The sequence below is a fragment of the Microchirus variegatus genome (genome assembly GCF_963457635.1).
Source record: "Microchirus variegatus genome assembly, chromosome: 2".
NCBI classification, from domain to species: domain Eukaryota; kingdom Metazoa; phylum Chordata; class Actinopteri; order Pleuronectiformes; family Soleidae; genus Microchirus; species Microchirus variegatus.
This window is the reverse complement of record NC_139803.1, coordinates 43,047,837-43,074,216: the sequence shown is the minus strand read 5'-3', so window position 1 is coordinate 43,074,216 and position 26,380 is coordinate 43,047,837. Positions and strand designations below refer to the sequence as shown.

Sequence of the window (26,380 nt, the reverse complement as noted above, 5' to 3'; positions counted from 1 at the left end):
TAATTTACGTTATAAATTACCGAACAATAAGTTACGATACAAATGACTATTCAATAAATGACGATATAAATTACCGAAAAATAAGTTACGATATAAATTACCGAACAATAAGTTACTTTATAAATTACCGAACAATAAGTCACGATATAAATGACCAAACAATAAGTTACGATGTAAATGACTATCCAATAAGTTACGATATAAATGATCAAACAATAAGTTACGTTATAAATTACCGAACAATAAGTTACGATATAAATTACCAAACAATAAGTTACGATATAAATTACCAAAAAATAAGTTACTATATAAATGACTATACAATAAATCACGTTATAAATTACCGAACAATAAGTTACGATATAAATTAGTATACAATAAATTACGATATAAATTACCAAATAATAACTTACGATATAAATTACCAAACAATAAGTTGCGATATAAATTACTAAACAATAAGTTACGATATAAATTACCAAACAATAAGTTGCGATATAAATTACTAAACAATAAGTTACGATATAAATTACCAAACAATAAATTACGTTATAAATTACCAAACAATAAGTTACGATATAAATTACTATACAATAAGTTACGATATAAATTACTATACAATAAATCACGTTATAAATTACCAAACAATAAGTTACGATATAAATTACCAAACAATAAGTTAAGTTATAAATTACCGAACAATAAGTTGCGATATAAATTACCGAAAAATAAGTTACGTTATAAATTACCGAACAATAAGTTACGTTATAAATTACCAAACAATAATTTACGATATAAATTCCTATACAATAAGTTACGATATAAATTCCTATACAATAAGTTACGATATAAATTCCTATACAAAAATTACGATATAAATCACTATACAATAAGTTACGATACAAATACTATAAAATAATGTACGATATAAATTACCAAACAATAAGTTACGATATAAATTCCTATACAATAAGTTACGATATAAATTACCAAACAATAAGTTACGATATAAATTACTATACAATAAGTTACGATATAAATTCCTATACAATAAGTTACGATATAAATTCCTATACAAAAATTACGATATAAATCACTATACAATAAGTTACGATACAAATACTATAAAATAATGTACGATATAAATTACCAAACAATAAGCTACGATAAAAAATCACTATACAATAAATTACGTTATAAATTACCATACAATAAGTTACGATATAAATTTCTTTACAATAAATTACGATTTAAATTACTACACGATAAGTTTCCAATATAAATAACTACGTTATAAGTAAGTAAATGAACATATTTAAATATAATAAAAATCAAATAAGTAAATAAATAAGCTAAGTTTATAAAATGTACAAGTTATGATTAAAAAGGACAAAAACATTTGTAACAAAACAGATTTATTTATTAAATCAACTCTCAGGCTTTGTCTCAGCGTGCAATTACGCCCAACATGACCAGCAGGTGGCGGCAGAGACCTTCTCTCAGCGCTTCATTATGTTTTATTGATTCAGTGGTAAATAATTAGTGAAGAGACTGTGGTGGAAAAAACACTTTACATTTATAAATGTACAGTGAACGGTCGTCGTTATTCAAACATAATTCACATTTAATTTATTCATATATTCATATATTCGTATATTCATACAAAGCTATAGAAAACACTTTATACAGTGTGTGTATATGTGTGTGTGTGTGTGTGTGTGTGGATGAAAGGGTCATGTGACTAAACGGAAACAGTTAACAGGATAATGTAATGATCTGCCATGTGGAGAGCAGTGTGTGTGTGTGTGTGGTGTTGCTATGGCAACGTTTTTGTGACACCAGGAAACACACACACACACACACACATTACTCCAGTGTTTACGTAGATAATGGGAGTTCACTGCGACGATTAAAGAGGAATTTCCCCTGAGGTTAGTGTGTGTGTGTGTGTGTGTGTGTGTGTGTGTGTGTGTGTGTGTGTGTGTGTGTGTGTGTGTGTGTGTGTGTGTGTGTGTGTGTGTGTGTGTGTGTGTGTTCACACCTTCAACACACTTTTTGTTTAGTCAGATTTTAAATATTAAAATAGTAATCATGAAAAAAAAAGTTTTCCAGTCGACGATGAAACCTTGACCTTCCAGCTAATGCTAATACCCACGCTAACCTAGCTAAGATAGCTTTAAATACACAACAATAACATCTACAGTCTATGATTAGACCTCAAAACGCTAGCTACGCTAATACCTAAGCTAATATCTAAGCTAAGGCGCTCATGTAAAAGAACAGTTGCCGGCAATGGAGCGCTACGAGTCCCTGGGTTTGGCCGGCGAGGGAAGCTACGGCTCCGTGCTCAAGTGTCGCCATCGAGACTCGGGCCGACTCGTCGCCATCAAGAAGTTCGTGGACTCGGACGACGACGAGGCCGTGAAGAAGATCGCGCTGCGGGAGATCAAGCTGCTCAGGGTACTCGTCGGTCATTTGCAGAACAAAAGAAAATGCTAATGCGCTCAAATGCTAATTTTTGTGTACGATTTTTATCTTCCGCGGCGCTAAAGCAACTGCGTCACGGCAACCTGGTCAACCTCCTGGAAGTGTGGAAGCGCCGCCGCCGCTGGTACCTGGTGTTTGAGTTCGTGGAGCGGACGCTGCTGGACGACCTGGAGCGGAGTCCGAGCGGACTGGACCTCGGCGCCGCGCGGCGCCTCCTGTACCAGATCCTGAGCGCCGCAGCCTTCTGCCACCAGCAGAACGTGAGGAGACGAGGTCGCACGACGCCGACGTCTGGTGGTGCGTTCACAGCAAGGCACGAAGCTAACGCTAGCCCCCCTGACTCGGCTGGGCTTAACGCTAAGCTAATTATTACGGCGCAGCTGTGAGCGCACCAGCAAAATGAGCCAAGCTGATGCTATAGCACGTATCGCGATAGTTACCAAAACTGTTTTTCCGTCACAGATAATCCACCGAGACATTAAACCGGAGAACGTCCTCATCTCTCGCGGGGGCGTGGTCAAGCTGTGCGATTTCGGCTTCGCCCGCACCGTGGCGTCCCCCGCCGCCGAGGGCGACGTCTACACCGACTACGTAGCAACTCGCTGGTACCGAGCCCCCGAGCTGCTGGTGGGAGACGTCAAATATGGAAAGTGAGTGTTGGAAGCGTGGTTAGCTGTCGTTAGCTAAAGGCTGTGTGTGTGCTAATGATGTTGTTTGTGTGTAGACCAGTAGACGTGTGGGCTGTTGGCTGCCTGGTGTTGGAGATGCTAACAGGTCAACCGCTGTTTCCCGGAGATTCCGACCTGGACCAAATTCACCACATCGTCAGGTGCTTCGGTGAGTAAAAACACGTCCGTTTTCCTGACCGTCTGACGGCAAAGACGACGCCAGAACCTCACACAACCGTCTTTCTGTCGTAGGAAACCTGACGGCTCATCACCAAGCGTTGTTCTACAGGAACCCGGTCTTTACTGGAGTCAAACTGCCAGAATGTTGTGGCCAAGTCCAACTACATCAGCGATTTCCTTCCATCTCAGCCGTCGCCATGGACCTGGCACAGGTACCACCCCGATTCTAACTTTTTCGGAATAACAACTAAGGTACGGCCGTTGCTTTAGCAGCTAAAGCTACTATTACGACAGTGTTGGCCACGTCAGGTGTTAAATCCCTGGTTTGGTGTATTCCCTGGTGTTTAATCCCTGGTTTGGTGTATTTCCCTGGTGTTTAATCCCTGGTTTGGTGTATTTCCTAGTGTTTAATCCCTGGCCACGTCAGACGCCGCTCTAGTTGCTTTCAAAGGCTTAAATAATGTTGCTTTCTCACCCGCAGAGTTGTCTTCAGGTGGATCCAGAAAGACGAGCTCGTTGTTCCGATTTGTTGGAACATCGTCTGTTCACAGAGGACTCGTTCAACATCAGGTATAAATCTCTGTGTGTTAGCGGCAAGAAAAGCGTAAGATATGTTTGTTATGAGTAAATTAAATCCACTCTTTGGTGCATCTCTGTGTCCAAACAGGTTCTTGGATGAGCTGAATGCGAAGATTCAAAAGGACCACAGAGAGAACTCGACCCTTCCCAGAATAACCAAAACTCCGAAACACGGAAGGGATAACGGGATTACGGAGGAGGAACTGGACAAGGAAAAGGAAGAAGAGAGAGTGGAGAAAAGAAAAGCAAAGCAGCCTAAGCCTAAACTCCTTGAAAAGGTTCAGAACAACCCAGAAAACTTGGTGTCCACCAAACAGTCCAAAACATCGGGTGGTAAAGTCGCAGATAGTGTGGGGTCAAGCAAGGAAGTGAAAACGTCTAAATCTGTTAAAACTGAATCCCCGCACCGAGGCATCAAGACCGTAACTGCTCTGAAAGACAAGAACGCACTGACGTCTAAATACAGGGACGCTCCGACTGTGAAAAGTGTGATGGGCAACCGGAAATCGTCTAAAAACGCAAACACGGATCACCTGGAATCAGCTGTCCGTCAAAAAGACGCTGACTGTTTAGCACTTCAAACTAGCAACGACCGCGCTGACGTCTCTACCTCGAGTACCAACCCCTCCGCCGCCGAGGTTCCTGCTTTTTCAGAACAGCTCAACCAATATTTAAAAGTCATACCGTTGAACCCCAAACTCTCCGTGACGACCTCAACTGTTGGTCCATCAAAGACTTCAAAGACCTCGGTTCTTTTTGTACGGACCAGTCCTGCAAACACCATCATGACTCGACCCAAAGGAATTTCAAATCCAAACACTGACGCGACCAGCGCACCAGCCAATAAACCCTCCGATGCCGTCGCGGAACACCCAGAACCTGGGTCACCCGAAGCCAAACCGAGCCCAGAGACCACGAAGATTGTAAATAACAACATATCTGCGCGAGGTACTTCTGGAAGAGATCACGAGGAGGACCTTGAATCTTCTGAGGCCTTCGGCGTCCGTCAAGAGAATGCTTGTAAATCCAGGATCGACCCTGAATCCGGATCCCCCTCAGGTCCCACGCGGAACGGAATCCCCGAGACAAGTTCTCCAGTCGAGAAAGGGAACCGAGAGGATTCAACGGCCTCGTTAAGTGAGAAGAACAACGAAGTTAAATCTGACGTGAAACCTCTTCGGTTTCAAGCAAAACGTGGATCTCTCGGTCCCTGCGGCGCAAGCTCGGCAACAACAATACAGAAGAAATCGTCGACTGCCGCAGGTTCAACTCCGGACCACGAGTCATCCAAAAGAACCTTCATCTGCCAGAACGTGGACTCTGCAGATGTTAGCAGCTTCGACTCCATCATCGTACCCAATTTCGAGTCCGATCCGCCTCCTACCCCCTGCTCCACTCCAGTCCCGCTCCCTCCTGCCTCGCTCTCCGTCGCTAGCACCGACGTCCCAACCGTCGACGATCGCCTTACCTCGGACGTACGCGTTCCTCCGAGAAACCACGGTCTAAGGTAGAGTTCTGACTACGTAGAGGTTCTTGTGCCGGGATCGGACGACACAAAATCTGGCCGATTGAGCAGGGGCTAGCATGGCCTAGCATGTTAGAATGCTTTTTCTAGTTTGTCTTTGACCTCTCCTCAAGGGACTACTGTAACAAAGTTTGCGAGCTCTAGGTTCCGGTTAGTAATGATTGACAACTCCAAGGCCCGCCAAACCCCCGATGACCTATGATTGGTCGTGGTCGTCCTCGTAGGGTTTGCCAGTTCCCCAAAACAAGACATGGCAAGAATCCGCCTCCTACCCCGTGCTCCACTCCAGTCCCCCTTCCTCCTGCCTCGTTCTCCGTCGCTAGCTCCGACGTCCCAACCGCCGACGATCGCCTTACCTCGGACGTACGCGTTCCTCCGAGAAACCGCGGTCTAAGGTAGAGTACTGACTACGTAGAGGTTCTTGTGCCGGGATCAGACGACACAAAATAGCAGGGGCTGGCATGGCCTAGCATTGTCTTTGACCTCTCCTCAAGGGGCTACCGTAACAAAGTTTGCGAGCTCCAGGTTCCGGTTAGTAATGATTGACAACTCCTGACAAGGCCCGCCAACCCTTGATGACCTATGATTGGTCGTGGTCGTCCTCGTAGGGTTTTTGCGAGTTTCCCAAAACAAGACATGGCGAGAATCCGTAGTCTGATCCCGGCATTACAACCGCACTCTGTCCGGCGTGGGTAAACTCGGGTTCTCTCGGCTTCCGAATCAAATTTCAGATCCCTAAATTGCCAGAATGATGTCGTATTAAATGTCGAGGATGTTTCCTTGTGTCCCAACAGATGTAAAGACAAGAAGAGGCATCACAGCGGGATTTGTAAACGGGTGACGAAACCATCTCAGTCAAAGGTACGTGTGGTTTTTCCTTGTTTTCCCGTCGCAGCCGGAATGTTTACCGATAAACGTCCCGTGTTCGCAGGCGACCGATAAAACTCTCAACGGCGGGCGACGCGTCTTCCAGTCCGATCGCCGCGACAGGACGAAATCTGACGTCCACTTTCCCGATCTGAGCGGATCTGTGCCGCCACAGTTCAGAGGAAGGGAGGCGAGGAACAACGGCGCAAACGCGGGATCGCTGACGCTAGGAGTTCTGTGTTGCTACGGCGACGCCTTCGATCCCAACGTTTTTCCAGGTAAACGCAAAGACGGCAACGACAGGGATTCCAGGAAAGATAAACAGACAATTACTCACCCTAATACACACTAACACGGACACACAAACGCACTTCTTCCATGAGTTGTTTTTGTTTGTTAGCATTGGCTAATTACGATTTATCAGTCAAGCATTTCGTTCGTGACGTTTTTCCTTGTTTTCCCATCGGAACTATTCTTTTAAAACGGTAGCATTGTTGTTTATATGTAAATATTAAAGACGCAGGTTTTACGAGAAAGTTTTCTTGCAGGCTAATGTTGTCGTCATTCACGGTACTGGTGTTTTTTTTTTTACGATTGACTGATTTAGCTTCTTAGTGTTGGAGCTGATGTTATGATTTTTTTGTTGCGTAGCTTCTTTTTATGCTAACAAAATTTTAAAGGATATGACGAGCAACACGGCTACCGAGCTAACGTTGGGAATTACGATTGTCAACGCTCTTCATAGCCATGACATTAGCGGGGGCGTTTAGCTAACAGTTAGCCGGTTTAGCATAGTAAACCTTATGATTGTTTTGATTTAAATTCACCCTGTGCGTCAAACAACAACAACAACAACAACAACAACAACAACAACAACAACAAAGTGGTTTCAGCAGAACTTTGCAGAGCTCAGAGTGAAGCTGATTATCGCTGTGATTGGTCCGTTTGTGTTTGGGGGCGGGGCTTAGCCACGACATGGACATGTCTAATGAATCAAGTAAAGTTCTGTGTTGCTACGGCGAACTACGATTTATCGGTCGAGCATTACGTTAAGCCGCTAAATTCTGTTTTTCCTTGTTTTCCCCAAAAATCGGAACTATCCTTTCAAAACGGTAGCGTTGCTGTTTATACGTAAATAATAAAGACGCAGGTTTTCACGAGAAAGTTTTCTTGAATATTTTTATTTCAAAAAGTACAAAAAAAAACGTAATAAGATGACGTCGTCAAGACTCGTCACTGGAGTCCTCCGACGAAGACGAACCCACGCTGCGTCCGCCGTGACGCTGCACCCTGATTGGCCTGAACCTGGCGCCGACATGCCCTCTGCTGTTGGCCAGCAGGTAGTGCAGGAGGCGGGCCGCACTGTTGGAATGGCTGTTTGTGATTGGCCGGGCCGCCGCTGGCTGAGGCCTGATCGGCGGCGGTTTCTTCGGTGGCGTCTGGACGAGAAATTGAACGTTTAAAAATCACTGTTAGGAAACACCTGGTGTTCACTGATGCTAGGTGTGATTACCTTTCTGGTGACTGGTGGGGGCGTGGCTGCTTTCATTGTTGTGGTGGTGATGGCGGCGGGGGCGGGGACAGGGGCGGGGTCAGGGGCGGGGCCGTAGATAATCCCGCAGGCGTCGCCCACCGCGTAACCGTCAATCTCTGGAATGTCAAACTCTGGTCCAGTGGAGACGGAGCGAGCTGAGGGACGACAAACAAACAAACAAACAAACAAACAAACGTTTTAGCTAACGTCCGTCTATGTCAAAATAGAGTTCGGAATTTTTCGGACTGATTTCGCCTTTGTCGTCCTTTCTTGCGTTACTTAACTTAGACAACTTTATTAGCATTTGAATTCAAAGCATTTCACGTTCAAAACAAATCAATAGCTAAGCCACGCCCCCCCTAGCTTACGCTACGGAGTAAAAACGTAATAGTGATAAAAACGTTGCTTTGGTTGCTGATTCGGTGACGTTTGGTCGCAGGAAGAAAACTCAAATCTGTATTTTTATTCACTTTTAAAAGTGTGACTTTAGTCAGACTAAGACGATAATTCGGTTTTCTTAATTAGTCCTAAATCGAGCTAGTCATAGTCGGACTAACATACCTGGATAATGTTAGTCCGATGGTTTGATTACTCCTGATTACTACATGTATACAATTAGTCGGACTACGGCCTTAGCTCGATTAAATTGTTGGCCTTAGCTTGTGTTGTTAGCATAAGGCTAATGTTGTCGTCATTCACAGTATTGGTGTTTTTTTTACGATTGACTGATTTAGCTTCTTAGCGTTGGAGCTGATGTTATTTTTTAATGTTTACGGGTTTTTTTGTGTAGCTTCTTTTTATGCTAACAAAAGTTAGCGTTGTTTGCCGGAATTTTAATGTACAGTTTTTTTGTTTTTTTTTTAAACGACACGACGAGCAACACGGCTGCCGAGCTAACGTTACGACTTACGATTGTCAACCGCTCTACATAGCCATGACGTTAGCGGGGGCGTTTAGCTAAACGTTAGCATAGTAAACGTTATGATTGTTTTGATTTAAGTTCACCTTGTGCGTCAAACAACAACAACAACAACAACAAACAAGTGGTTTCACCAGAACTTTTCACGGCTCGGAGTGAAGCTGATTGTCGCTGTGATTGGTCCGTTCGTGTTTGGGGGCGGGGCTTAGCCGCGACATGGGCATTTCTAATGAATCAATTAAAAAGAAATTGACTGATTTAAACACAAGAAGCTAAGCTGAGTAGTTTCGAGGACTGTGGCGAGTCGTCGGCGGCGACGCGGTGGCTCAGTGGTACGGAGAGTTGTCCGTCAACTGAAAGGTTGTGGGTTTGATTTCCCGGCAAAGACCCTTTAAGCCCACTTTGCTCCCGATTTGGCAGCTACTTGAAAAGTAGAAACTGTTTTATAAATACAGTCAAAAATCTGAATTACTCACCGCGAGTCAGCGCCATGAAGACGAGCAGCAGCAGGAGGACGAACAGAGGCGAGGACATGTCTTCAGAGGACGGAGACGGACAAATGAAGGAGACACAGAGAGAGTGAAGGGAGGAGGAAGAGGAGGAGGAAGAGGAGGAGGAAGAGGAGGAGGAAGAGGAGATGGATCCTCGTCTAGACTGAGACTTTAAGTCGGAGCAGATCAGTCAGAGTTTCATCAGAGAAAAAGCTGATAATCCTCCGCCATTATTTAAACTTTACTTTACTTTGTCACGCACACACACACACACACACACACACACACACACACACACACACACACACACACAAACACACACACACACCTTCTTTACTGCCTCTACTCTTTTACATGTTTAAACTCTTTATTTTCCGTGGATCACTCATTGATTTGTATATTTCGCTTTAGGGCAAGACGCACAAACCGAAGAGATTTTATTAGTGATGTGGGAAAGGTTTAGCTGCCGTTAGCGTTAGCCTACAGTGGAACTGGAACGGCCATGTTTATTAAAGGAAAAAGAGCAGCGCTAACAAATAACGTTAGCGTAGCTGTGCACTGCGTACGTGCGCCTCTGTTTTTAAAGTTTAGCGTTTTACTTTAGAGACTCGTTTTAACAATCGGGAGTCACGTAAAAAAAATATTTTTCCGGTCAGTCGTCAAGGAAACGCATCGTGCGTTAACGTTGATGGTGTCAAACGCCGTTGACGCGTTAACGTTGATGCCACTAAACGCCTGTGACGCCCATAAACGATGTCAATGGCGTTGACGCCGGTCAACGGCGTTGACGCCGGTCAACACCATTGACGCGTTAACGTTGACGCCGCTAAACGCCGTTGACGTGTTAACGTTGAGGCCGCTAAACGCCGTTGACGCCGCTAAAAGCCGTTGATGCGCTAAACGCTGTTGACGCGCTAACATTGACACAGCTAAATGCCGTTGATGCGTTAACGTTGAGGCCGCTAAACGCCGTTGACGCCGCTAAAAGCCGTTGATGCGCTAAACGCTGTTGACGCGCTAACATTGACACAGCTAAATGCCGTTGATGCGTTAACGTTGACGCCACTAAACGCCTGTGGCGCCGTTGATGGCCATAAACGATGTCAACGGTGTTGACGCCGGTCAACGGTGTTGACGCCGGTCAACGGCGTCGACGCGTTAACGTTGACGCCGGTCAACACCGTTGACGCGTTAACGTTGACGCCGCTAAACGCTGTTGACACATTAACGTTGACGCCGCTAAACGCCATTGACGTGTTAACGTTGACACCGCTAAACGCCTTTGACGCCGCTAAACGCCGTTGATGCGCTAAACGCTGTTGACGCGCTAACATTGACACAGCTAAATGCCGTTGATGCGTTAACGTTGGCGCCGCTAAACGCCGTTGACGCGTTAACGTTGGCGCCGCTAAACGCCGTTGATGCCGCTAAACGCCGTTGACACGTTATCGTTGACGCAGCTAAGCGCTGTTGAGGCGCTAACATTGACGCCGCTAAACGCCTTTGATGCGCTAACGTTGCTGCCGCTAAACGCCGTTGATGCGCTAATGTTGACGTCGATAAACGCTGTTGATGCGTTAATGTTGACTAAACGATGTTGACGCAGCTAAACGACGTTGGCGCGTTTATGTTGACAACGCTAAACGCCGTTGACGCGCTAACATTGACACAGCTGAACGCCGTTGACACGTTAACGACGCTAAAACATAGTTTTTCTCACGGTACGTCACAGGGTTGGTAACATTCTCTGTCCTTAGGGTTAGGGTTAGGGTTAACCCTCAGCCAATGGCATGCTCCCTCATGATTTGTGACAAGTGACAAAAGTCCACATTTTGGTGTTCTACTTTTTTATTTATTTTGTTTTATTATTATTTTATATTTTATTTATTTTAGGAATAACCAGTAGACCGCGATATGATATTTCTGGAAAAATTAACCCTTTAAAACCTGTTTTAACAGATTACCAGATTGTGCTCAATTTGAAAATTTGAAAAGTATAAAACAAATTTACAGTTTTATAAAGTAATTTTACGTAAAGTTACACAATGTTAGAAACTGTAAAGTTACAGTTGTGTAAACTAATTTTATAAATTAATTGTACATCGTTACAGTTTTATAAAGTAATTTAACATAAAGTTACACAATGTGAGAAACTGTAAAGTTACAGTTTTGTAAACTAATTTTATGTAAAGTTAAAATTTTATAAATTAATTGAACATAGTTACAGTTTTACAAAGTAATTTTACATAAAGTTACACAATGTTTACAATAACTTCTTAATGTCCAAAAACAGGCTAAAAAGTGACAGATTTATAAAGTAATTTTACGTAAAGTTACACAATGTGAGAAACTGTAAAGTTACAGTTTTGTAAACTAGTTTTATGTAAAGTTACAATTTTATAAATTAATTGTTCATAGTTACAGTTTATAAAGTAATTGCACACAAAGTTACACAATGTTTACAATAACTTCTTAATGTCCAAAAACAGGCTAAAAAGTTACAGTTTTATAAAGTAATTTTACGTAAAGTTACACAATGTGAGAAACTGTAAAGTTACAGTTTTGTAAACTCATTTTATGTAAAGTTACAATTTTATAAATTAATTGAACATAGTAACAGTTTTACAAAGTAATTTTACATAAAGTTACACAATGTTTACAATAACTTCTTAATGTCCAAAAACAGGCTAAAAAGTTACAGTTTTATAAGGTAATTTTACGTAAAGTTACACAATGTGAGAAACTGTAAAGTTACAGTTTTGTAAACTAATTTTATGTAAAGTTACAATTTTATGAATTAATTGTACATAGTTACAGTTTATAAAGTAATTTTACATAAAGTTACACTATGTTTACAATAACTCCTTAATGTCCAAAAACAGGCTAAAAAGTTACAGTTTTATAAAGTAATTTTACGTCAAGTTACACAATGTGAGAAACTGTAAAGTTACAGTTTTGTAAACTAATTTTATGTAAAGTTACAATTTTATAAATTAATTGTACATAGTTACAGTTTTATAAAGTAATTGTACATAAAGTTACACAATGTTTACAATAACTTCTTAATGTCCAAAAACAGGCTAAAAAAACTACTTACAGGCATTTTGACAAAGGTGACACTGATTCACTGATTCACTGATTCACTGATTCATCGTCTTCCTGCAACAGCGGGAGTGAAATTACCGTAATAACCACACATTTGCTTTGACGGGAAACTCCTCAGCGTTTCGTAATTTTTCCGCTAGCACAAACCGTTGCGTAATTAGAGCGACGCAAAGACGCGTCGTCCGCTCTCCCACACCAAATTCCATCGGGAAAACCAGAAGTTGTCGATCCACTGCTGCGTCCACCACTCGGTTCAAATTTTGCGTCTTTAGTAGTTGAAATACGTCGGTCAGATTTACCTCAGTGGCACAAAGTGACCACACGGGGCAGCAGTGGACCTAAAAACACTGATTTTCTCTGTGGAGTTTGTTACAGGAGAATAATCTCATATATTTTGTATAAGATGTAAAAAACAAAAGTCAAATAAAACACTGAGATTAAACCAAGTTCAAAGTTTTATTGTAAAAAATGATCTCTAAAGTGCAAAGATTAGCATAACGTGGTGGTGAATAACTTATGTATGAATGTGTTATCTACAAGCAAGAATAATTATTTTACAAATAAACGATCACTGTGTTGTGAATCAGAGTTGAGCATTGTGTTGCCACGGTGACGACGACGACGACGACGAAGGTCTACGAGAACTTCCTGATGAATCGCAGTTTGATGTACGTGATGCACAGGAAGCAGATGGTCATGATGCCCAGAGCCAAGTGGTTCTGCCAGAACCCCCACGGAGAGAAGTCCACGCCCTGTTCCGTCAGAAACTCCTCCCCCGTGCAACTGTCGACGCAAGCACAAAGGTTCCTTCAGTTACAGTGTTACCGACTGTAAAGTTCTATATATATACAGTTCTATAAAGTCATTTTACGTAAAGTTACAGTTTTATAAAGTCATTTTACGTAAAGTTACAGTTTTATATAGTCATTTTACGTAAAGTTACACAATGTTAGAAACGGTAAAGTTACAGTTCTATAAAGTCATTTTACGTAAAGTTACAGTTTTATAAAGTCATTTTACGTAAAGTTACAGTTTTATAAAGTCATTTTACGTAAAGTTACCCAATGTTAGAAACGGTAAAGTTACAGTTTTACGAACAATTGTATGTAGTTACAGTTTTGTAAATTAATTGTACATAATTACAGTTTTATAAAGTAATTTTACATAAAGTTACACAATGTTAGAAACTGTAAAGTTACAGTTTTACGAACACATTTTATGTAAAGTTACAGTTTTATAAACTAATTTTAACGTAAAGTTACACAGCGTTAGAAACTAGTTAGAGTTTTGTAAACTAATTTTATGTAAAGTTACAGTTTTACAAACTAATTTTATGTAAAGTTACAGTTTTACAAACTAATTTTATGTAAAGTTACAGTTTTACAAACTAATTTTATGTAAATGTACAGTTTTACAAACTAATTTTATGTAAAGTTACAGTTTTACAAACTAATTTTATGTAAAGTTACAGTTTTGAAAACTAATTTTATGTAAGGTTACAATTTATAAATTAATTGTGCGTAGTTACAGTTTTATAAAGTAATGTTTACGTAAAGTTACACAATGTTAGAGTTTTGTAAACTAATTTTATGTAAAGTTACAGTTTTGTAAACTCCTTTTATGTAAAGTTACAGTTTTATTTATGTAATTTTACATAGTTACACAACGTTAGAAACTGTAAAGCTACAGTTTTGTTAACTAATTTTATGTAAAGTTACAGTTTTATAAACACATTTTATGTAAAGTTAAAGTTTTATAAAGTAATTTTACATAGTTAAACAACGTTAGAAACTGTAACGTTACAGTGTTGTAAACTTATTGTATGTAAAGTTACAGTTTTGTAAACACATATGTACAGTTACAGTTTTACAAACACATTTTATGTAAAGTTACAGTCTTGTAAACTTATTTTATGTAAAGTTAAAGTTTTATCAAGTAATTTTACATAGTTACACAACGTTAGAAACTGTAAAGTTAGTGTTGTAAACTTATTGTATGTAAAGTTACAGTTTTGTAAACACATTTTATGTAAAGTTAAAGTTTTGTAAACACATTTTACATAGTTACACAACATTAGAAACTGTAAAGTTACAGTTTTGTAAACTAATTTTATGTAAAGTTAAAGTTTAATAAAGTAATTTTACATAGTTACACAACGTTAGAAACTGTAAAGTTACAGTTTTACAAACCAATTTTCAAATACATCTCAACAAAGAACCTGGACAAACTTTACTTTACTGATCCGCAAAGTTAATGATTCATCAGAGCAGGTCACGCTCACTGTCAACGTGTCAAAGTGTCCAGCAGGTGGAGACATTAACACGTCAACACTGGTCTCAGTGGTTCTTATAAAACAAAATCAGTGTGTGTGTGTGTGTGTGTGTGTGTGTGTGTGTGTGTCTTACGCCAGTCCAGGTGGAACGGCGCTGATGTTTAAGCCGTGACAGAGGTTCAGACCGGTGAATTCGTTCACCTGCAGAGCCTGAGGGAAACAAAACACAACAACACAACATCAACACAACACCCGTGTGTGTGTGTGTGTGTGTGTGTGTGTGTGTGTGTGTGTGTTCTTGTACTTGCGGCATACTGAGGACCAGTGAGGGTTTTTAACCAACAAAGTGAGGTCATTTTTACGGAGTGAGGACATTTTGGCCGGTCCTCACTTTGTTTTCATTGAAATCACTTCCTTAGGTTGCTGTAACATGCTATAGTCAATTCGTCAAAAAAAAAAATCTTGGACGACATAATATAGTATGACTTTTTTTGTGAAATTTTGGACCAAATTTTTTTTTTCAAAATTTGGACCAAATTTTTTTTTTCAAAATTTGGACCAAATTTTTTTTTTCAAATTTTGTACCATATTCTTTTTTTTCAAATTTTGTACCATATTTTTTTTTCAAATTTTGGACCAAATTTTTTTTTTCCAAATTTTGGACCAATTTTTTTTTTCACATTTTGGTCCACGTTTTTTTTCAAATTTTGGACCAAATTTTTTTTTCAAATTTTGGACAAATTTTTTTTTTCAAATTTTGGACCAATTTTTTTTTCAAATTTTGGACCAAATTTTTTTTTCTTCACATTTTGGACCAACATTTTTTTGCTCTGGGGCTCCACCTGCAGACATTTTATGGTACTGCAACCAGTAGTTCTTTGTAGATGTCATTCATGAAGTAGATATTTGTAATTGTGTTGATTTATAAAGTGGAAATGCTGGTCCTCAGTATGTGGCAAGTACAAGAATGTGTGTGTGTGTGTGTGTGTCTGTGTGTGTGCATACGTACACTGAGGCCATATCGTGGGATGCTCAGGTACTTTAACCAGGCGAGCCAGCTGGCGATGGAGGGAAGGTTCACCAGCAGACCTGCAAAGATCTTCAGAGAAGAACATTGACAAGTTGAATTGTGGCGTTCCTCAAGGCTCAGTCATGGGTCCCCCACACTTTTTCATCCCCTATTTGTTTTTTTAACCTAAAAAAGGAAAGGACTTGTATGTGCAGCTGTCCAGCAGGACAATAGGAGTGTCCTCTCTTTGATCGGTCCTGGAATTTCCTTCCCCGGAAACAGAATCCGGCTCAAAAAAAAAAAAAAACAACAACCCCGAGCTTTTTCAACTTTGACCACGGCGACAAAAAAAACGTTTTTTTATTAAAAACGACGAATGAGTGACTGCTGTTCACCATCATGAAGACGAAGGTGATGGTCAAGAAGATGTTGGCGATGGCCACGACCGTCTGGTCCGAGGAGATGGCGAAGACCATGGAGGTGGCGGTGTAGGCGATGAGCATGACGGTGAACATGAAGAGGAAGAAGGCCTCCACCGTGGGCTTAAAACCTACACACACACACACACAGTGTAAGAGGACTATACTATATATAGTAAAGACCAAAAGTGTGGGGGGGGGATCATTCACCGATCATGAAGTAGGACACGCAGCTGAAGACGATCGCAGGGATGGTTCTCAGCGTGATGATGTCGGACAGGATCTTGGACAGGAAGTAGACGGACAGTCGGTAGTAACCGCTGATGTACTCGTGACTGGAGAGAAGACGGAGAAGCCACAGCGCGATCAGGAGACCAGTTAGCGATGCGGTTAGCGGTAGCTTAGCATAAAGTCTGGCGTCAACGAAGCTAGCATGCAAAATCTGATCAATGGATCTGTTCATGGAGAATACAATGAAAATGGTGAAATTTAACTGTACATCTTCATTAAGTTAGCCTAGCTTAGCATAAAGTCTGGACTCAAAGAAGCTAGCATGCAGCCGCTTCCAACAATCTGGACAATAAATTTGATGAGAACCTGATCAGAACTATGGAGAGAACAATGACAACAGAATTTAACTGCACATCTTCATGCAGTTAGCGGTAGCTTAGCGTAAAGTCTGGCGTCAAAGAAGCTAGCATGCAAAATCTGATCACTAAATAAATCTGTTCAGAACCATGGAGAAAACAATGAAAATGGTGAAATGTATCATTCAGTCTTCATTCAGTTAGCCTAGCTTAGCATAAAGGCTGGATAATAAATTTGATGAGAACCGGATCAGAACTACGGAGAAAACAATGACAGCGAAATTTAACTGCACATCTTCATGCAGTTAGCGATAGCTTAGCCTAAGGTCTGGACTCAAAGAAGCTAGCATACAGCTGCTTTGCAAAATCTGATCAGAACTATGGAGAAAACAGTGACGTTGAAATGCAACTGTACATCTTCACGCAGTTAGCCTAGCTTAGCATAAAGTCTATAATCAAAGAGAAGACAGAAGTCACAGCGCGATCTGTAACCCTACGCCACAAAAGAAGCTCAGTGTTTCTCTCACACAGTTAGCGGTAGCTTAGCATAAAGTATGGCGTCAAAGAAGCTCCCTTGCAAAATCTGTTCATAACCATGGAGAAAACAATGAAAATGGTGAAATGTAACTGTACATCTTCATTCACGTAGAATAGCTAAGCATTAAATCTGAACTCAAAGAAGCTAGCATGCAGTTGCTTCCCAAAATCTGATCACTAAAGCCGATTAGATCCTAATCCGACCTATGGAAAAAACAATGACATTGAAATGCAAATGTACATCTTCACGCAGTTAGCCTAGCTTAGCATAAAGTCTGGACTCAAACAAGCTAGCATGCAGTTGCTCTCCAAAATCTGGACAATAAAGTTGATCAGAACTGTGGAGAAAACAATGACGTTGCAATGCAACTTAACATCTTCACGCATTTAGCCTAGCTTAGCATAAAGACTATCATCAAAGAGGCTAACGTAGCAATGTCATGTCTATAAAAGTACTATAGAGCACATAATATAACGTGTTAAAAAAAAGTGTCATCATCAGAGGTTTGACTATGCATATTTCGGATATTTGGACAATGCTAAGCTAACTGTTTTCACGTCTGTGTGTGTGTGTGTGAGTCTCACATGAAGAGCTTCCTCTCTGTGATGAAGAGCTCCGCTGCAGACACCGTACTGAAACACTGGTTGACCGTGATGAAGAAGAGAGCGCCGAACCTGGACACACACAGTGACACGCAAACATCTCCAACAGACTCACGCAAAAAAATAGAATAAAGTCGATTAGCAAAGAATAAAGAACAATACGACACCTGTTCTGCATTCCACTCTGAGTGTCTTCAACGCCAAAGAAAATGGCTCCAACGATCAGCGCGAGGAAAATTGTCACGCCGACCTGGACACAGAAACAACGCTGTCATCAGAGGCTGCAGTTCCCGCGATGGCCACTAGGGCAACAGCAGCAATTTACGAGGGCGTCGTTACCTGAGCGATGGACGTCTGCGGGTTTAGCACCATGTTCTTGTAGGTTCTCTTCATGACCCACTTGAACTGGGTAAAGAAGCCCGTGGTGTACGTGATGGTCCTGGATTTCGGGGCAACGGTCGTATCCTTCCCCTGAACTATCCTCTCTGACAGACAGGGGGCGACAAAAGAACGGGAAGTAAGCTCAAACGCGAATAATGTCAATAAATGTGTTTATAAATTAATTGTACGTAGTTAATTATGTAAAGTTTCAGTTTTGTAAACAAATTTCATGTAAAGTTACGAGTTTTACAAACAAATTCTACATAAAGTAACACAGCGTTAGAAACTGTAAAGTTACAGTTTTGTAAACTAATTTTATGTAAAGTTACAATTTAACAAATTAATTGTACGCAGTTACAGTTTCATAAAGTATTTTTTACATAAAGTTACGCGATGTTAGAAACTGTAGTTAGAGTTTTGTAAACATATTTTATGGAAAGTTACAGTTTTACGAAGAAATGTTATGTAAAGTTACAGTCTTGTCAACTAATTGTATGTAAAGTTAAAGTGTTGTAAAGTAATTTTACATAGTTACACAACGTTAGAAGCTGTAAAGTTACAGGGCTGTAAACGTATTGTATGTAAAGTTACCGTTTTGTAAACAAATTTCATGTAAAGTTACGAGTTTTACAAACAAATTCTACATAAAGTAACACAGCGTTAGAAACTGTAAAGTTACAGTTTTGTAAACTAATTTTATGTAAAGTTACAATTTAACAAATTAATTGTACGCAGTTACAGTTTCATAAAGTATTTTTTACATAAAGTTACGCGATGTTAGAAACTGTAGTTAGAGTTTTGTAAACATATTTTATGGAAAGTTACAGTTTTACGAAGAAATGTTATGTAAAGTTACAGTCTTGTCAACTAATTGTATGTAAAGTTAAAGTGTTGTAAAGTAATTTTACATAGTTACACAACGTTAGAAGCTGTAAAGTTACAGGGCTGTAAACGTATTGTATGTAAAGTTACCGTTTTGTAAACTAATTGTATGTAAAGTTACAGTTTTACAAACAAATTTTACATAAAGTAACAGCGTTAGAAACTGTAAAGTTACAGTTTTGTAAACTAATTTTATGGAAAGTTACAGTTTTATGAACACATTTTATGTAAAGTTACAGTATTATCAACACATTTTATGTAAAGTTAAAGTTTTATAAAGTAATTTTACATAGTTACACAACGTTAGAAACTGTAAAGTTACAGTGCTGTAAACTTATTGTATGTAAAGTTACAGTTTTGTAAACTAATTTTATGTAAAGTTATAGAGTTTTGTAAACTAATTGTATGTAAAGTTACCATTTTGTAAACTAATTGTATGTAAAGTTACAGTTTTACAAACAAATTTTACAAAAAGTAACACAGCGTTAGAAACTGTACAGTTACAGTTTTGTAAACTAATTTTATGTAAAGTTAAAGTTTTATAAAGTAATTTTACATAGTTACACGTTAGAAACTGTAAAGTTACAGTGCTGTAAACTTATTGTATGTAAAGTTAGTTTTGAAAACAAATTTTATGTAAAGTTACAGTTTTATAAAGTAATTTTTACATAGTTACACAACGTTAGAAACTGTAAAGTTACAGTTTGGTAAACTAATTTCATGTAAAGTTATAGAGTTTTGTAAACTAATTGTATGTAAAGTTATAGAGTTTTGTAAACTAATTGTATGTAAATTACAGTTTTGTTAACTAATTTTATGTAAAGTTAAAGGTTTACAAACACATTTTCAAATACATCTCAACAAAGAACAGGGGGCGACAAAGGAACGGGAAGTAAGCTCAAACGCGAATAATGTCAATAAATGTGTTTATTGACAGTTATATATATATATAAAGTTATATTACGAATGGTAAAATCATGTTATCGCTAAAACTAGCTTAAAAAACGTGACTCACCGAGCTCAGCTTTGGTCTCGTTGTAGTACCGACAGCTCCTGTACTCCTCCACCAGTTTGTCCTCGATCCCTTGTTTGGACTTGGACACAGAGTCTGGATCTGGACAAAGAATAAAGAAGAAAAATGAACTTTATTTTGGTAACCAAACATCGCCTTGTTCCTGCGCGGTCGTCGTAGTTACGAACCTCTGTCGAAGTCGCTGGTGAGGACGGTGGACGAGTCTCCGTTGATGACGTCGAGGAAGAAGTCGGCGGGGTTGTTGTGAGCCTCACAGGTGAATCCTGGGAAATGGAGTCAGATTATTATCGGTACTTTTTTTTAACGCTGTATGTTTGCGTTAATGCTAGTTCCCACCGATGTCCTCGAAGTACTGCAGCGCGCTCTGAGCCGGTCCGTGGAAAACCTGTTAGCACGAAAATACATAGCATAGCATAGCGTTATCGCGAGGTCTCGTCCAAAAAAAAACGTACACACAGAGCGGACAGGAAGTTAGCGAACAAAACCTGTTTGCCGGTGACGAGCAGCGTGAGGCTGTCGAACAGACGGAAGATGCTGTAGCGAGGCTGGTGGATGGACAAGATGATGGTGCGTCCGTGAGTCGCCATCCTGTGCAAACACAAACACAAGGTGGTATTGCAAGAAGCGATGACGCATTTAGCGATAGCTTAGCATAAAGTCTGGACTCAAAGAAGCTAGCATACAGCTGCTTCCCAAAATCACATAAATAAATCCGATCAGAACTGTGGAGAAAACAATGACATTGAAATGCAACTGTACATCTTCACGCAGTTAGCCTAGCTTAGCATAAAGTCTATAATCAAAGAGAAGACAGAAGCCACAGCGCGATCAGTAACACTACACCACAAAAGAAGCTCAGTGTTTCACTCATGCAGTTAGCGGTAGCTTAGCATAAAGGCTGGCTGTCAAAGAAGCTAGCGTGCAAAATCTGAACAATAAATCTGTTCGGAACCATGGAGAAAACAATGTAAATGGTGAAATGTAACTGTACATCTTCATTCAGTTAGCCTAGCTTAGCATACAGTCTGGACTCAAAGAAGCTAGCGTGCAGTTGCTTCCCAAAATCTGATCAGTAAATCCGATTGGGTCCTAATAAAAACCATGGAGAAAGCAATGACATTGAAATGCAACTGTACATCTTCACGCAGTTAGCCTAGCTAAGCATAAAGTCTGGACTCAAAGAAGCTAGCAAACAACTGCTTCCCAAAATCTGATAAATAAATCTGATCAGAACTGTGGAGAAAACAATAACATTGAAGCGTTTCTGAAGTCCAGTTACCCGCAAGTAAAAACAAATCTGGGACCACCCTCTCCGGGGCTAATGCTAAGCTAACTACTTTGATAACTAAACTTGCTTGCTCAATGGTTTGCTTGGGTTTCGCGCAAACAGTGTCGTCAGTTTCTGACACAACGAAAGGCCCTTGTTCCGAACTCGGGTCTTCTTGCTGCAAAGGCAAGGGTGCTAACCCACTTTAGAAACGGCTAGCGACTAACTGCTTACGCTACGCCAACACAAGTTGTGTCCACAACTTGGCTCTGCTGCCCCCTGCTGGACGGACATGTGCAGGCGTGCAGGCGTCACCTCTTGAGCAGCAGCAGCACAGAGTTGGCCGTGCTGGCGTCAAGTCCCGTGGTCGGTTCGTCCAGGAAGAGGACGGACGGGTCGATGATCAGCTCCATGCCGATGTTTGTCCTCTTGCGTTCGCCGCCGGAGATCCCGCGGATCAGCTGAGTTCCCACCTGACACACACACACACAGATATTAGCTATTTATTTGTGTTATTTGTTTGTTTGTTTACGTCTCCTCCGCCTCCTCCTCACCCTGGAGTCGGCCACCCGCATCAGTCCCAGCTCCACGATTAGCTTTTCCACTTTTTGCGCTTTCTCCTGCGGCGAGATGCTCGACGGGAGACGCAGCGCCGCCGAGAAGCTGAAGTTTTCTCGGACCGTCAGCGTTCCCATCACCACGTCGTCCTGCGGGTGACAAAAAACGTCCGACTTTAACCCAAACCCCTCCCCCGTCCTCGGGGTCGTATGAAGCTAAGTGAACGATACTTCCTGCTTCCTGCCGGTCTCACGCACCTGCACCACGTATCCCGAGAGGCACTTGAAGTTGGGCGGCTGAGGAGCGCCGTCGATCAGGACTTCACCGGACAGACCTTGCGGATCCTTCCTGGCCGCCAGGACGTCCAGGAACCTGGATGAAAATACGGGGTTAGCGAGGTTCGGATGACCCCGACCAATCAAGACCAAGACCGTGGACCCATTCCTGGGCGTCTAATGCTAACAGCAGCAGTTTGTCTGTATGTAATGCTACGTCAGAGCTCGCTAACTAAGTAGCTAGACCAGCGCAGATCCAGATCCCAGCGTTTAAGGGTTCCAGGTTCCGAGTTCCCAGGGTCTTTTTCAGGTTTTTGCGAATAATATTTGGGGGAGAATAACATACACTTGCCGTTCAGTGGCGCAAATACCGTGCCTGTTAATTGGGAGTCTTCCACTAGAGGGCGCACCACAGAGCGACTGAAGCCTGCCGACGTTAGCTTGTGGCTTGTGCACGACCCCTTTACTGGTCATGTGATGACAAAGTCTCTTCTAACTAAGAGCTGCCGCTAAAAATGACGCTGACTGGATGATCGGCGCCACCTGGTGGAAGTTTGCGGCGGCGAATTTGACTCACGATGACTTGCCGCTTCCTGTCGCGCCCATGATGGCGTTGAGGCCGGGCTTCATGATCCCACTGAGAAAGAAAGAGAGAGAGAGAGAGAGAGTCATGTTAGTTTAGCTAGCCTAAGTGCAACGTCTTTTGACCTCTTGACAGAACCATGCTAACTATTATTCCCTCGTCTCCTGTCGGCGCTAGGCTAAGCTAACAGCTTCTTGTCTTGGTTCTAGTCGTAGTAGTTTTTTGAAATGACTCAGCGGTTTTACTTCTGTTCATTTTCGGGTTCGAGTGGGTGACGCGCTAAACGTAGCTGAAAATGGACATATTAGCTTAGCTAGCAGAAGTGCAACTTATTTTCACCAGTGGATGAAGCGCTAAACGTAGCTGAAAATGGACATATTAGGTCAGCTGGCAGAAGTGCAACTTCTTTTGACCTCTTGACAGAACCATGCTAACTATTATTCCCTCGTTTCCTGCTGGTGCCAAGCTAAGCTAACAGCTGCTTGTCTTGGTTCTGTAGTAGTTTTTTGAAATGACTCAGCGGCTTCACTTCTGTTCGTTTGAGGAACTGAAAGTGGATTTGTTTTTGTCGACCTCAAAGACACATCACGTCATGACTCAGCTAGCATCGCGCAACCATGATGCTAGCTTTTTTTTACACTTTTGTTCGGTGGTTGAAAGATTTGATGTAAATCGCTGACTGTGTTTAAGGAGGTCAAATAAAGCAGCTGCGTCGTCTTTGTCGCGATTGCGTCTGCGTTAGCGAGCTAACGTCTGTATGTTGCGTCATTATAACGACAATAGAACGCAGGAATCTCGTGCCGATTCCGCTCTAAATTTAAATGGAAAAAAGACGAGCTGTCAATCAACGTTCTCCCAGGAACGGATCAACAAACAAACGTTGAATAAGACCTTCAACTTTGACTGGAACTGGTCAATGATTACAAACGACCGTAAAACACGGCAGATATCAGCCACTGTAAAACCACTGCACTTTGTCTCAGTGCACTTTTCACAGCAATCACGTGACCTTTGACCCCGAACCCATCCATTCATCCATCCATTCATCAGTATTTATGGTAAAAAGGCTTGAATAACGTACATCGAGATGATGGTTTTTTTTTTACAGGTTTGCGGTCAATGACCCGTGACCTGAAGAAGGCGCTGTTCCTCCAGAGGTTATCAGGGGCGGAATAAACCATAATTGTCCCTGTGATATAACCATAACTGTCGTATAACTCGCGCCACGTGTTGTAAAAACAATAAGAAAACACGTATTTTAGACATTTAAAAACTAAAACAACGTTTTGTTTTGTTTTAAATTTGGCAAATAACATTGTTTTAAACCCAAATTCAACCACTAAAGCTAATGTTTCTGTAAATAACTGTAATTTAACTCACTATTTTTCTGTAAAACAGACTATAATAATTATATTATAGCGTTAAATGGCCTTTGCGTGAGCCGACGTGATAACGCAGGTATACGGATTTACGTAAAACTACAAATGTTGTGGTTTTAGACAATTCCTTTGCTAATTGTCGGTCATTAGCTAATTTTTGGGGGATTTTTAAGGCTTTTTGACTAATCTAGAGTCTATAGCTGTTAGCGTTGTTAGCGTTTTAGCATTGGTACAACCCAAAAAGATCACTAGGTACCAAGTACTAAAAACTACAACTGTGTAATGGAAAAAGATGAAATGAAACAGAAGCGAGCAGCAGTTTTTTCGCAACGTTAGCGGACGATGAGTCAGCAGAAAAACACAAGACGTTAGCATATGGGAATTTGCGTGAATCAGCGAGCGGCGTCTTCTGCTTTTTGGTGAAAGCAACGAGTCGTGGTTTGAAACCATGACGAGGCTGAACTGCCCCGGTTACATCATCGCCTTCCTCTTCTTTCTGCCCGCGTCTTGCTAGCATGTTAGCGCGCGGCGTTTCAGGGTCGGTTGTTTTTTTCCGTGCATTTTTACACCCTGGTTTTTCTCAGAATGTCGCATTTTCGGGGGGCTTCCTGTGTGTGTGTGTGTGTGTGTGTGTGTGTGTGTGTGTGTGTGTGTGTGTGTGTGTGTGTGTGTGTGTGTGTGTGTGTGTGTGTGTGAGTTGCTTCACGCTGAGACTCATTGTTCAGACTGAAGCGGAGTCTCCAGACGAAGCTAGCTTCCTTCCTCTGTGTGTGTGTGAGTGTGTGTGTGTGTGTGTGTGTGTGTGTGTGTGTGTGTGTGTGTGTGTGTGTGTGTGTGTGTGTGTGTGTGTGTCTGTGTGTGTGCGTGTGTGTGCGTGCGTGTGTGTGTTTGATCAGGTCACGTACATAAACACACTGAACACAATAACCGCACATGTGCGGCTCCAGCGCGCTGATCGCGGCTAACCCGGCGGCCATTTTAAGTATTAAATATAACTTTTTATTAATAATTTAACTCACTTGAGGTCGACGAGAATGTCTTTTGTCGTCTTCTTCTTCAGGCAGAAGCAGCCGCCTCCCTGCGTCACCTTGTAGTGGATGTTGTGGAAGCTAACGGTGGCGCCGTAGCGCTTTTTGCCAGCAGCTCCAGACTGAGGAACAGGGGGAATTAAAGTCAGAATTCAAATAATTCAAGGTTTTTTACATGTAATCGGATGATTTTCCAGATATATAATCGGTGCTTTTGGCGCCCCCCTGTGGTGGGAACTAACACTCACTCCGCCGCACCAAAGTCCATCGACGAAAATCAGTGATTTGTGTAACAGTTTGTGTTTGAAGGATCAACAACTCCTGTGTGTGATGTTAAAATCGCAGTTTTTTTTGTTTTCTTTTTATTATTTAAAAATAAGAAGTTTATTTATTTATTTGTTAAATACATATTAAAAAAAAGAATAATAATAATAAAAATGCAGTTTCTGTTTTTTATTTTCTTATTTATTGTATTATTATTTTTTATTTAATTGTTTTATTGAAAAAATGAAATATTAATAAAAAAAATTAAATCTCAGTTTTTTTTATTTAACAAAAATAAAAAATCAATTAAATTTTTATTTATTTATCAACTGTATTTTATTTTTTTTAATGTTTAATTGTTTTATTAAAAAAATAAAATAATAATAATGACAAAATTAAAATCAAATTTTTTTATGTTAAATTAAAAAAATAATACAAACATTAAATCAAAATTAAATTACAAAATCACTGTTTATTATGTTTTTATTTATTGCATTTCATTAAAGTTAAATTGTTTTATCAAAAAATTAAATAATAAATTACAAAAATCGCTGTTATTTATTTATTTGATTTGATTTTTTATTTTTAAAGTCTAATTCTTTTATTTAAATTTTATGAAATTTTTCAATAATAATAACAAATAATCATAATAAATATAAATATAAAATCACTGTTTTTTCTGCTGTGGCGTCAGAGAGTGAGCGTTTCTTTTACAAATCTCTCTAAATGCAAAATAATGCGGTGAAAATAATCTGCAGACATCGCATCGACTTAATCCAACCTTAATAAATAAATGTTCCAACACAGGGGGCGCTCACGCTCGGTGGTACCTTCTGTTTGGAGGCTCCGTTCAGCCTGGAGTTCATCTGCACCTCGACGTTGGACATCGTCTACTTTGGTCTGAGTGTCGGTCACAGAACTGCTGCAGAGACATTTGTTTATTTACTG

General features: G+C 40.7%; 1 protein-coding gene across 1 annotated transcript; it reads right to left on the bottom strand.

The window, feature by feature from the left end:
* Window positions 1-12,990: 12,990 nt before the first annotated feature.
* On the bottom strand, window positions 12,991-26,380 carry abcg2a (ATP-binding cassette, sub-family G (WHITE), member 2a; the record flags this gene model as incomplete). Its single annotated transcript, XM_083910011.1, has 18 exons — window positions 26,263-26,380; window positions 25,160-25,290; window positions 22,756-22,815; window positions 22,161-22,275; window positions 21,900-22,052; window positions 21,661-21,818; window positions 20,564-20,666; window positions 20,415-20,463; window positions 20,246-20,341; window positions 20,061-20,159; window positions 18,122-18,267; window positions 17,950-18,032; window positions 17,765-17,854; window positions 16,266-16,390; window positions 16,032-16,186; window positions 15,637-15,726; window positions 14,761-14,837; window positions 12,991-13,138 (listed from the first exon to the last, which is right to left on the bottom strand). The coding sequence occupies exons 1-18, from the start codon at window positions 26,317-26,319 to the stop codon at window positions 12,991-12,993; spliced, it is 1,935 nt and encodes a 644-aa protein (XP_083766137.1). The 5' UTR covers window positions 26,320-26,380.